General features: G+C 44.2%; 1 protein-coding gene across 3 annotated transcripts; it reads right to left on the bottom strand.

Moving 5' to 3' along the window:
• Positions 1–3299: 3299 nt before the first annotated feature.
• LOC110486695 (protein FAM117A) lies at positions 3300–12337 on the bottom strand. 3 transcript variants are annotated; one of them, XM_021558473.2, is made up of 8 exons: positions 11795–12336; positions 8381–8526; positions 5674–5769; positions 5312–5425; positions 4728–4835; positions 4371–4554; positions 4130–4283; positions 3300–4053 (listed from the first exon to the last, which is right to left on the bottom strand). In XM_021558473.2, exons 1-8 carry the CDS (start codon positions 11910–11912, stop codon positions 3792–3794), a joined length of 1182 nt encoding a protein of 393 aa, XP_021414148.2. In that variant the 5' UTR covers positions 11913–12336; the 3' UTR covers positions 3300–3791. The 3 variants fall into 3 exon arrangements, with proteins under 3 accessions (XP_021414148.2, XP_036797298.1, XP_021414149.2); XM_036941403.1 differs by lacking the exon at positions 5312–5425 and having other exon boundaries at positions 11795–12337; XM_021558474.2 differs by lacking the exons at positions 8381–8526; positions 11795–12336 and adding an exon at positions 6457–6932.
• Between the last annotated feature and the right edge of the window lie 1610 nt (positions 12338–13947).

Here is a 13947-nt window from a genome sequence, read left to right as displayed (position 1 = left end):
TCCACTGTCAAACTAAAAACATGTTTAAACAACGTCAATGCTTAAAACGTGAAATTATACAGGAAAGTAATGGAAGAACACCTACATATTGGTGAAACAATGTCATTTTACACCACAAAACAGTATGGTAAAACGTATCTGAAGCTGGGGGAAAGGACAACTATGTCCAAATGATTCAGACTACCTTTACATCAGAAGAGAGCAGAGGTTCATGCTCATGCATGACACTACATGCATTTCAAACTGATATAGGAACAGCCACTATTGCCATAAACATTGCTCCTCATCAACCTGAGCAAGGGATAGGTCAAGTCACAAAGTGAGTACTCACTAGGTATACTCACAAACCAACTGTAAAAACATTCTACTAGGCCCTAAATATGGGAAATGTCTATCATAATGAACAATTACTTCACAAACTGATTCAAAAACAATACATTCACCCCCATCAATGGGACAAGAGAATAGAAAGACAAGATCCAAATTCATGATAAACATTGGGACCCAGAAACGGACATACCCCGTTCCGTCTTTTGTCTTGCCCATTCCCCCTCTTAATGGACACACGCAATCCATGTCCCAAGACTTAAAAATCCTTCTTTAACCTGTCTCCTCCCTTTCATCTACACATTTGAAGTGGATCATGGCTTTCACCTGGATAGTCTGTCATGTTTTGTGTACCTCCAAACATTTACTTATGTATATGAATACATAAGAAAAAATGTAGACATTTTTTTATAAATTGAATACCTGATTTCCCACCAAAATGTCTGAACAATATCTGATTTGATAAAAAAAATAATCTAAATGTTTGGAATTTCTTCATTCATTGTCCAACTGTTATATATATATTCTTTAACCTTTGAACAATTTTGAAGACCCTTGCTAACTTATGGGAATGTTAAATAGACATATGGAAGTCTAATGAACACTTAGTTATTGTGAACAAAAGTTCCATGAACTATATTTTGGGGAAGTGATCCGGAAGCCAAATGTTTTGTTCAGTTATGATCTGCATGGTGTTGATGAAGCTGCCTTCCAATACCACATTTGATGTTGCATCCATACTGTATGTGTGTTTTCTTACAGGTTTGTGTGATGGCAACAATGGACATAATCCTACATGTTTGAAGCAAAGATTGTTAAACTATATGAATGTAATTATTTTTTAATGCAAAATGAGTGTGTCATAGGCCTACTAAGCTAAATCTCCATGACGAGTTGAGCACTTAGAAATGGTAGATGTAGCTAGCTAGTATACTGACAGAGTCAGTACAATTCAGACATGCACTATTGACAACTGACTGAGGCCCAATTAACTTGTTCTTCAACTTTCAGTTCAAATGTTCATGAGAATACATAGGTATTGTAAAGGGAGATTAATAATCAGGGTATGAATAACATATTTACTCTTTGGAGTGCACACATACATATGGGGTATGGTAGTAACATTAGGTGCAAGACGCACCGGTTTGGGTCAAGAACTGCAACGCTGCTGGGTTTTTTCACGCCCAAAAGTTTCCTTTGTGTATCAAGAAGGGTCCACCACCCAAAGGACATCCAGCAAACTTGACACCTGTGGGAAGCATTCGCGCCGACATTGAACACCTTGTAGAGTCCATGCCCCAACGGTGGGATGATGTACATTCTCTTTTGTGTAGGTCACGCATTTTTTATATATTTTTAAATAAAAAATATAATTATATGTGCCTCAGTTGCATACATACACTGGGTGTATTTGCATACATCAATACATTTATATAAAGGGTAGAAACAGGGCCGCAATCAAAAATGCATTTAAAGTTTAGATCCCACCGATCAATGCATTTAAAATCAAAACGCATGGCTCTAGATCCCACCGATCAATGCATTTAAAATCAAAACGCATGGTTCGAGATCACACCGATCAATGCATTTAAAATCAAAATGCATGGTTCGAGATCACACCGATCAATGCATTTAAAATCAAAACGCATGGCTCGAGATCACACCGATCAATGCATTTAAAATCAAAATGCATGGTTCGAGATCACACCGATCAATGCATTTAAAATCAAAACGCATGGCTCGAGATCACACCGATCAATGCATTTAAAATCAAAACGCATGGCTCTAGATCCCACCGATCAATGCATTTAAAATCAAAATGCATGGTTCGAGATCACACCGATCAATGCATTTAAAATCAAAACGCATGGCTCTAGATCCCACCGATCAATGCATTTAAAATCAAAATGCATGGTTCGAGATCACACCGATCAATGCATTTAAAATCAAAACGCATGGCTCTAGATCCCACCGATCAATGCATTTAAAATCAAAATGCATGGTTCGAGATCACACCGATCAATGCATTTAAAATCAAAACGCATGGCTCTAGATCCCACCGATCAATGCATTTAAAATCTAAATGCATGGTTCGAGATCACACCGATCAATGCATTTAAAATCAAAACGCATGGCTCGAGATCACACCGATCAATGCATTCTTTACACTGTTGAGATCATACATAATATTGATATTGGTAAAGTTCTAGGGACTGGGGAGAAAACACAATAAAAAAAAATATTAAGGGAAAGATTTTCTGCCCAAATGACATCAGTTTGACCGGCTGTATGGGGTAAAGCTGTGAAAATGATTTCAGTTCGGTTTTGATGCATTTGTGTGGTTGAAATACTATCAGCTTTTATGATGAAGACAGCACCTCTACAGATGGTATCTGAGCATGGCATTCTCTCAAGAATAAATCATATTTCTCCACTCCTGTTCCAAATTTAACCCGACATTTAGTGTATAATTTTACTGCAAGAAATGCTTAATTCTGCAGGAGTTATTAAGGCTATGTGAGAGGTTATAGACCTAGTCAGTGCCCCGATTTCACAGTTCCCTTGACATGCCATAGGCCTATTTGAAGTTCCGTCTTGTAACTGTCAAGTGTGTATAGCGCCTCACAATCACACACAACACGGCTATCATCCTCTTTTACCACTTCACCAAATCGTTTCCAAACATTACTTTTCTGGCCCTCCATTCTCTTTGTTTTCAACTCTCCTGTCGTAGCTTTTGTCTTATTGAATTAAAACTTGAACGATGTCCTTTTTGACTCCGTGGATTGATAACTTTTTCTGCCTGTTCCCAAAAGTATTACTTGGCGATTGGCTGTGTGGGCTATTTGGCATGCCTACAGTTAAGCCCTGCAGATTAGGTTTATGCACGAATACCAGATAGATAGCCTAAAATAATGAAATATGAACCTCAATGCAGCCTTTATAAATTGCACAATAATTACACATTTATGGATTTTTTAAAAGGTATTATTTCTCTTTATTCAACCAGCCTGCCACCCGCCACACAATATTTAATGACTCTAAAACCATCCACCCCACAGATATAACCGCGGGGACCCGGGCATCACTAATTAGTACATCTCTGACTCCACACTCTAGCTATAACAAATCTAAGGGTATCAGAGCAAGGCCAAGTTGTGTAGAATGAAAATATGTCACACAAACATTTGTACAATTTATTTACCCCCCTAACCAAGGGGGCAAGTGACTATCAATGTACCCAGAGCAGCAAGTCCCTCTGAGAATCAGGATAGAACACCAATGACAGATTTGATCCTGATCCCACAGAGGACCCACTGTAGAGGTCTCTTTTTGTTGATCTTAGTTGAATAGATCTGGAGGCTTGTCATAACAGTCTCTGACAAGGTGGTGGCAGCCATCTTGATTTAATCTATTAGGATAAATCCATCCTCATTAGTCTGAAAACAACCCCATCTCCACAGTCACATGGTGGTTGTGTCCTGGAGGGGTCCACTCATGTAGCCCCCAACCAAATGCCCAACTGTCTGGTAGGGGGCAGAGCCTTGACCTGAGCAGCCTGTGACAGGCGAGACTGACAGGCCGCGGAACAGGAGGTCCATGGAGGGCAGCAAGGGCTTGAGCAGACTGACAGGGCAGAAGGCAGAGCCTCCATGGGGAGTGAAATTCACCTTGTTGGGGTCAGGGCAGGATACCTGGAGGAGAGGCTCTCTCTGACAGGGATACCTGGGGTTGAGGGACAGAAAGAGATGATTAGCCCAAATCATTTCTAATTACAAAGTCGGTGTGTTTCAATACTCACATAGCCTCTTCACACACTACGCGTACTCGCTCACAGCCTTCAGGGGGCTCCCTCTGGAAGGAGTAGGTCTTGTTGGGACGAGGGGAGGAGGGCTGCAACAGGGAGGGGTCCAAAACTACTGGAGAGGGGCACACAGTCTCACAGTCCACAGGGTCTGCACAGAGCAGGAAAAAAATGACTTAAAAAAGGTACACTATGGTATTTAAGTCATTCAAGTCTAACAAACCATCCATTTACTCACCTGGCTCTCCCATGGGGCAGGGAGACTGAGATGGGGAGAGTAGAGCTGGGTTCAGGGAACAGGGAGACTCAGATGGAGAGAGCAAAGCAGGGTCGAACGAGGCAGGGGAGGGTTCACTCTGGGTACCACTGCTGCACCTCTGGGCAGGAACTGGGGCTCTGTGGCCATCTGGGACATCCAGGATCTAACAGGGGAACATGGAGAGGGTACGGTGAGGCTATGGGACACTGGCCATTGGAGAGAAATAAGAGCTAATTGGCTGTCACTAGAGGGATACAGTGGATCCATAGAGGGTTGAGATCATGGATCTAAGCCAGCCGGTACCCAAGCAGATATGCTGTATTTAAACATGCTCACCTTGTGCTGGTCCTCAGGTGTCTCTGACACAAAGACCCCCTCCAGCTCCAGATTCAGACCTTCCACACTGCGCCGCAGCCGAGGGGCCAACCTGCTCAGGGGCACCGTCTGGGGGGTGAAAATGGAGCACAGAAGTGTGTATGGTCTGATTTGATCTGTTCCACACAAACGGGCTTGAGTGTGAGGGTATGTACCAAAGGCCATGTAGCTACACATATGAGTACGAGTGTATTCCTGTCAATGTGCATTCCTGTCATAGCGTGGCGATGGTGCAACCAGGCAGCTTGATGACACCAGCTCCTAAGAAAAGCAGTGCTGTTTTTCTAGCCCTGTTGCTAACGTCTCTCTACTCTGCCTGAGAAACTCAGGAGGCCAACCATCAGTGTTCTGTGTCAGTGAATACTCCGAACACCTCCTGGGTCCCACTGTCTGCATACATGATCTTACGTTACAGTCATCCAGGGGACATTCAAAATCAAAAATAACATTTTAAATTCAAGTAAACAAGTTGCAGTATAAATAAGGACGGGATCAGAGTACAGATCAAATCCACAGTATTAGGGGGAGGGCTGTATAGGATGTACCTGTGTAGCGCCTGGCACATGGCCTCCAGGTAGGGGGTGGTGGGGACGCTCATATCCCCCAGAGGGAGGGGCGTGTCGGGAGCGCTTCTGCAGCTGGTGCTTGAGCTTAACCACCTGAGGCCAAGTCATAGAGGGAAAAGGACTTAGAAGAGACGCTCGTCTTTCAGAGGAAAGAATGAGGGGAGGACTAATTCAACAGGGAGAGAGGGGTGTGACTGGCCGAGTCTCTGCAGACAACAGGAGAGTAAAAATAGTCCCATCTCTGAGATTTACTGGTGTATTGTGAGAATGATGTTTGATTGACAAGCTCCTGGTTAAAGGACCTTTTTTAGTAAACATTTACATTCAAAGAAAGTACTCACATCCCTCAAGTGTTCAGCGCTGCCCCATGATGCTGAGCGTTTGTGTCCGCCAACACTTCTTCTTCCCCGAGTCTCCTCTGCCCAGGAGCTGGGAGTCTATGGAAGGAGCAGGGTTGTTATTGTAACCAGCCACACGTTGCTTATACAACTCTGCACACAACACACACTTTCTGAAAAACTAAACTGACTTGAAAATAGTTTTTTGCTGTGGAAACTTTGCAGATTGGATTGGAGTCAGACAGCATTATGTTCTTGTCGATCATTTAACGACACAACTGGTAACTTTATCTACGAGTTCTAAGATTGACCTTTCAGTAGAACATTACAGAGCGGTGAACCCGTTTTGCTCTTCTCTCGCTGTACAATTGACATCTATGGAAGTGAAACATCACCCGAGCTACATGATTTGACTAGAGTACAGAAGTGGTGCCCTACAGCTGTCAGGCACACCTGCCAGCTACACAGCTGTGCAGAGGCAGACAGGCAGGCGAGGAGTAAACCACTGTTGCTGACAACACGCCCTACAAATGAGTAAAACAAAAACCACAGCAATGCAAATACACAAGTGACACATGTCAGCTACAGCAGCACAGACACAGTTTAACATTAGTACACAAAACATGTAGACTGACAGCTGTATTCACACAGAATAGGAGACCGCCACAGAGTTTGGGTAATCAACATGGTGACATCCTGTGCTGTCCCTACTTCATTCATCACAACTGAGCTCCATGTCTTCACATGTAAGAGGAGGAAGAAGAGAGGACAGTGGAGAGTTCCTACCGACATAGGCCCCACTCCTCTAATGCCCACAAGCCCTGGGGTGAGCGTTGCTGGCAGACGGGAGGATGTGGGTGTGTGGCGGTCTATCTGCTGAGCTGCCCTCCCTCGTCTCCACACTCCTGATTCACACACAGCCTGGACAGGATCCTCTTGCTGATGGCCAATTTCACCTCAACATCAATTTATTTTTTCCTGTTCTGCCTCCCCCTAACTTAGCTATTTTCTCTGGGCCTCCTCTCCTCCAAATGCAGGTTCCTCTCCAGGTCACGTTTCCCCAAAATGCAGTCTTCTCTCTGGGTCTAGTCTCCTAGAGCTCTCAGTCCTCTCACAGAGTTCCACACTGATGTCATGACGCACAGTAGTGTAACAGAGTCGGTCCCGGGCTATAAATGACAAAAAACCTTGACGCCATCTTACGCCCTATCTGGTGGAGCCGTGGTCAGAAATCGTGGCTAAATGTGTCACGGAGGGACAGTCAGTTACCCAACCCTGTCAGTGTAGTGTTACTGCTCCCTACACCCCCCCCCCCCTTTACACCAAACATGACTGGAGAGATCACGGGACACAGGGCTATAAAAAGATCCGGTCAAAAGGTGATGGAATGTTCTGGGTGTCTAACGCTTTGAATCCCAGTTCAGCCTCGTGCTTTATTTGATGTAGATTTACTTTTAAATATTACAAAGGGGTTTTGAACCTGTTACTACAAATTGTTTAGATTGGGTATCTCTTTAGTTTGTGTGTTTGTGGCAGAGGGGAACTCCCCCAAATCCACAAGAAGCTGGTTGAATGGGAAAATGTGACAGTTTCATTACTGAAGAAAGGAGATAATGGCAGACAATAGGAGACAGTTATATCATCTTAAATAAAGCAGTGAGGGGAGGGGGGGGCTGTATAATGAGGTTGAGAGGGGTCTGTTCTGTACAATAGAGGGCAGGGGGTTTGTTCAGTATAAACTGTGTCAAGATTGAGGGCACCGTGGTGGAGTGTGGTTAGGTTGAACCAGGCTTTGTGCACCAGATGGGGGGTGGATACAGTAGAGGGGGGGGGGGGGGGGGGGGGGGGGGGGTTGAGGTTGAAGAGAACAAAACAACTATATCCAGTTGGCTGCCTTCAACTGCTCCTCAGCTTCAGAATGGAACTGCTAGACACCTGCAGCACCAGCCTCAGATAGCCTCACTTGGTCTTTATATTACAGAATAGGACAACAGTGTTTATAACACACATTTTCATAGATTAGAAGTCTGGCCATTATAAGCAACAACGGTGACAAATTGAATGGGGAGCTACAAATGGCATTTATTTATTTATTTATTTAAAACATTATTACCCCCTTTTCTCCCGGTATCCAATTGTTAGTAGTTACTATCTTGTCTCATCGCTACAACTCCCGTACGGGCTCGTGAGAGACGAAGGTCGAAAGCCATGCGTCGTGCGAAACACAACCCAACCAAGCCGCACTGCTTCTTAACACAGAGCGCATCCAACCTGGAAGCCAGCCGCACCAATGTGTCGGAGGAAAGACTGTGCACCTGGCAACCTGGTTAGCGTGCACTGCGCCCGGCCCGCCACAGGAGTCGCTAGTGCGCGATGAGACAAGGATATCCCTACCGGCCAAACCCTCCCTAACCTGGACGACGCTAGGCCAATTGTGCATCGCCCCACGGACCTCCCGGTCGCGGCCGGCTGCGACAGAGCCTGGGCGAGAACCCAGAGTCTCTGGTGGCACCGCTAGCACTGCGATGCAGTGCCCTAGAACACAAAAGCCATTTTTAGGGCGATTTGTAGGAGGCCCTAAAAATGGCTTTTAAGCAATATCAACACAGGCTTGACAAGAGTATAATCCTCTCGGTTTCAGATCTATAGGAGTTAATGGATGTTAATGTTAAATTCACATTTGGGCTGTGACTGAGTCCGGTGAGTTTACCTGTGTGGCCTTGTCATTGACACAGGTGACTCCTTGGCTCTCTGCCTCCTTGGGCCACCGGCCCTGCAGATATGGTCCAACAATTGTATCCAGGGACAGGGTGCGACGAATGGTCGGCTTTGGGGGGCGAGACTTGCTCCTGTCGCCTGAAGGAAACAGCCAAAAGACATCACATTTACTGATATGAAACGTTTCTGCTTTATACTGTGTGTGTGATGACGTCAATATTTGTAACAGAAGACAGATGCTAATCTTGTATGGAGGGCTGTTTTGTGTGACGGTGCCCCAGTGTGACAGCATATTGTTCTGACAAACTCAATGCTCAGCCTACCGGTGCAACGTAGTTGGAACAAATAGTCACATCATAAAAGGAGGCTCAAAACTATTTTAGCACCAGCAGGAGTTCATAAAATGGCCTCCCCCGGCCCCCACCTCCCCTCGTAGGGCTTGGTGAGCTCGTAGTACAAGTAGGTGTGTATTGGCAGCTCTTTGTAAGTAATCTCTGGCAGGTGTGAGCCAAGCCACTGAGCCTACAGCAAAGCCCTCCAAAGACATGTTGCACAAGACTGGCAACGATTCTACTCCTGAAACCTATTCCCCAACTCATACCACTTCCCTCCACCCCACTTCCCAGGGCAGACAGGATGTATAAATAAACACCACAGAACAAGCACTAGAGTTACTGGTGCATCATTACAGTGTACTGTTGAAACACACTGGAATTACAGGCCACAGGGCCCAAAACAAAGGTCCCTTAAAACCTCTATCGACATTGGCACATACAGAGGTAAGTAGTGTAATTAAATTACACTCTTAAAACACCTTCAGAGAGTTCAGGATCAATTAGAGCTGGGGCAATAAAAATAAACATTAACACTGACCATTTATCAAGGCCATTTTACTGATTAAAATAATCACGATATGTAGCGTATACTAAAGCTATGTGATGTTTGATAGTTGTCACCAAACCTGATGCGGTAAAATTAACATGTGCTTACTCTGGCTCTACCAAACAGCTCAAAGATACAGTGCAGGTAGGGTGGTCTACACGATGAGATTAAAACGGATAAGAGCGAGAATATTTGTATTTGTCAAACGGCAGTCAAGCATCAATCATGTCACCAGAACAATACCCTCTATCTATTGGAATAGAGCATCAAGATCACCATGCACTTTCATCACCCTGTGAAGTTCAGAACTTATTTCATCTGTAGCCTAATAAACTGCATCGTTTCCCCCAGTAATAATAAGAGGACCACACACACCATATCATCTCGACTCCAAGTTCACTTCAATATGATGGTTATTCAGTGGAGGCTGGTGTGAGGAGCTATAGGAGGATGGGCTCATTGTAAAGGCTGTAACGGAATTAATGGAATGGAGTCATATTTGATGTGTTCGATACGGTTCCATTTATACCATTCCAGTCTTTACAATGAGCCAATCCTCCTATAGCATCTCCCACCAGCCTCCACTGCAGTTATTATATCAATATTTGCTAATAAAGGCATTTCCACTAGTAATTCTCACATAATACATTTTACTGACACAAAAAGATCCCACCATTTCAAACAAACAAATAAACTGTCGACATTTATAAAATTGTACCGAAACTACTTGTAGTGACTTATTTGTTATATGGTACCACTTTAGTCGCATTAATACTCTGGATGGAAACGTGGTTAATCAAATTGTATTAGTCACATGAGCTGAAAACAACAGGTGTAGACCTCACAGTGAAATGCTTACTTACAAGTCCTTAAATCAACAATGCAGTTTACATTTTTTTTAATAATAAATAAAAGTAACAACTAATTAAAGAACAGCAGTAAAATAACAATAGCGAGACTATATACAGGGGGGTACAGGTACAGTCAATTTGCAGGTGCGCCGGTTAGTCAAGGTCATATGTACATGTAGGTAGAGTTAATAAAGTGACTTTGCATAGATGATAACAGAGAGTAGCAGCGGTGTAAGGGGGTGGGGGGTACAAATAGCCTGGGTAGCCAGTTGATTAGATGTTCAGCAGTCTCATGGCTTGGGGGTAGAAGCTGTTTAGAAGCCTCATGGACCAAGACTTGCCGCTCCGGTAGGCTTGCCATGCGGTAGCAGAGAGAACAGTCTATGACTAGGCTGGCTGGAGTCTTCCTCTGACACCGCCTGGTATAGAGGTCCTGGATGGCAGGAAGCTTGGCCCCGGTGATGTACTGGGCCGTTTGCACTACTACTAGTGCCTTGCGGTCGAAGGCCGAGCAGTTGCAATACCAGGCAGTGATGCAACCAGGATGCTCTCGATGGTGCAGCTGTAGAACCTTTTGAGGATCTGAGGACCCATGTCTCCTGAGGTGGAATAGGTTTTGTTGTGCCCTCTTCACGACAGTCTTGGTGTGCTTGGACCATGTTAGTTTGTTAGTGATGTGGACAGCAAGGAACTTGAAGCGCTCAACATGCTCCACTGCAGCCCTGTTGATGAGAATGGGAGCGTGCTCAGTCCTATTTTTCCTGTAGTCCACAATCATCTCCTTTGTCTTGACCACGTTGAGAGGTTGTTGTCCTGGCATCACACGGCCAGGTCTCTGACCTCCTCCCTATAGGCTGTCTCGTCGTTGTCAGTGATCAGGCCTACCATTGTTGTGTCATCGGCAAATTGAATGGTGTTGTTGGAGTCGTGCCTGGCCGTGCAGTCATGAGTGAACTGAGCACGCACCCCTGAGGGGACCCTGTGCTGAGGATCAGCGTGGCGGATGTGTTGTTACCTACCCTTACCACCTAGTGGTGGCCCGTCAGGAAGTCCAGGATCCAGTTGCAGAAGGTGGTGTTTAGTCCCAGGGTACTTAGCTTATTGATGAGCTTTGAGGGCACTACGATATTGAACGCTGAGCTGTAGTCAATGAATAGTATTCTCACAAAGGTGTTCCTTTTACTGAGAACTCTTTATGATGCCATTCCAATCATTTGTGATGTAATTTTAAAAAAGCATGGAACTGACAGAACTATTTATGATGTTCCAGTTATGTGGTGTAATAATGAATTGGAAAAAACATGACATTTTCAAATTAAGTAGCACATTTCTGTTTTTATAACACTTCATTTTATAGGGTCCTACAGAGACCCACAGCAAAACACAAGCTTGAGCAGGGTGGGGGATGTTTGATGCATGGTGGAAATTAGGCTATATTCACTGTAAATCGGTGGTCTGTTCAGAAAAATTGAGGCCAGAGGCTACTGCACGTAAAATAGACCCATGTAGCTAAGCAGTAAGATACTATAACAGTTCATCATTATAGATAGCCCACATACCCGTTAGACTAGTGATAGACAGCAATAAAAATGCAAACTCTAGCGACATTCCCACCATAGTGTAATATTTGGCAAGTGACATTATTTGGCACCAAAATGAGAATTTTTATTTACCAGTCTTGGAATCTTTGCAGCGCGGTTGTGCTTTGTTGTGAAGCTGGAATGGGACAGTGGCTCGAAGTGGTTGTAGACAAGGGGTGCCCCCCCGAGCCGCTTCACTTCTGCACGACATCCCCCCCCCCCCCCCCCTCCAAGTGCAAAATGAAGGAGCCGAAAACACTTCGACAGGCAACCGTATCAAAGATCACAATCAGTAGTTTTAGCTACCTCTTCTTCAGTTTAAATTAGCCAGTATTTCAATATTTATGTTAAGTATCCAACATGGTTAGCTTCTTGCTAGCAGCCAGCCTTCTTTTGTGATGACCATGATTTCCTCCAACTTTTCTCTCGAACTAAAATAAATAAATCTAAAATATTAGCCCTGCATTCAGTTCACAATAAAACTATTAAATGCCCAACCTGATCATCCACCGTTGGCTATTATAACTTAGTTTACATAAAGTTATCAGGCTACACAGTTGACAAAATATTGCCAAATCTTGTCTGAAACTGACAACAGCTCAACGAGCTAAATTCTCGTGTCCAATTTACTTACAAGTGGGCGAGGCGAATGACACATCCTTGATCTGGTTGGGTACTGAAAAATACGACTTCCCTTTTATTGGTCATAAACTTTATCTATCAAGGGTCTGCCCTCGAAAGTCATAATGTTCCCTCCTAGTTGATTAAATCTCAAACCAGCAGTGTACACCTATGCCTTTGCCCCCACAATACATTCGCACACATTCCTCTTTAATGTTCGAACATTATGGATTAAACTCCTTATCAACACGGATTAAAAAAATATAAAAGCAACATGCAACGATTTCAAATATTTTAGTTTGTTCGTTCATATAAGGAAATCAGTCAATTGAAATAAATAAATTAGGCCCTAATCTATTGATTTCGCATGACTGGGAATACAGATATGCATGTTGTTCACAGATACCTTTTTAAAAAAAGGGCGGGGTGTGGATCAGAAAACCTGTCGATATCTGGTGTGACCATTTCCCTCACACAGAGTGACACATCTCCTTCACATTTAATTGATTAGGCCTGTTACCCTACTCCTCTTCAATGGCTGTGCAAAGTTTCTGGATATTGGCTGGAACTGGAACACACGGCTGTATATGTCGATCCAGAGCATACCAAACATGCTCAATGGGTGACATGTATGGTGAGTATGCAGGCCATGGAAGAACTGAGACAGTTTCAGCTTAAAGGAATTGTGTGCAGATCCTTGCGACATAGGGCCATGCATTATCATGATGAAATATGAGGTGGTGGTGCCAGCAGATGAACGGCACAACAATGGGCCTCAGGATCTCGTCACAGTATCTCTGTGCATTCAAATTGTCATTGATAAAATGCAAATGTGTTCGTTGTCCTTAGCTTATGCCTTCCCATACCATAACCCCACCGCCACCATGGGTACTCTGTTCACAGCATAGACATCAGCAAACCGTTCACCCACACAACGCCATACACACGGTACAGTTGAAACCGGGATTCATCCATAAAGACCACACTTCTCCAGTGTGCCAGTGGCCATGAAATTGAGCATTTATCCATTGAAGTCGGTTACGAAACCGACCCTGGTGTGGACGACGAGCACGCAGATGAACTTCCCAAGATGGTTTCTGACAGTTTGAGCAGAAATTCTTCGGTTGGGCAAATCCAGTTTCATCAACTGTCCAGTTGGTTGGTCTAAGATGAGCCCACAGGTGAAGAAGACGAATGTGGAGGTCCTGGGTTGGTGTGGTTACATGTGGTCTGCGGTTGTGAAGCCTGGTTGGACATACTGCTAAATTCTCTAAGACCACGTCGAGGTAGATAATAGTAAAGTTAACATTAAATTATCTGGCACAGCTCTGGTGGACATTCCTGCACTATGCATGGCAACTGCATGCTCCCTCAAAACTGGAGACATCTGTGGCATTGCATTGTGTGACAAAACTGCACATTTTAGAATGCCATTTTATTGTCCCCAGCACAAGGTGCACCTGTATAATGATCATGTTGTTCAATAAGCTTCTTGACAATCAACCACCTGACAGGTGTGGCATATCTTGGAAAAGGAGAAATTCACTAACAGGGACGTAAACACATTTGTGCACAACATTTGAGAGAGAAGCTTTTTTGTGCACATGGAAAATGACTGGGATCTT

The sequence above is a fragment of the Oncorhynchus mykiss genome, chromosome 13, assembly GCF_013265735.2.
Source record: "Oncorhynchus mykiss isolate Arlee chromosome 13, USDA_OmykA_1.1, whole genome shotgun sequence".
Taxonomy (NCBI): Eukaryota; Metazoa; Chordata; class Actinopteri; order Salmoniformes; family Salmonidae; genus Oncorhynchus; species Oncorhynchus mykiss.
This window is presented reverse-complemented; position numbering and strand designations above follow the sequence as displayed.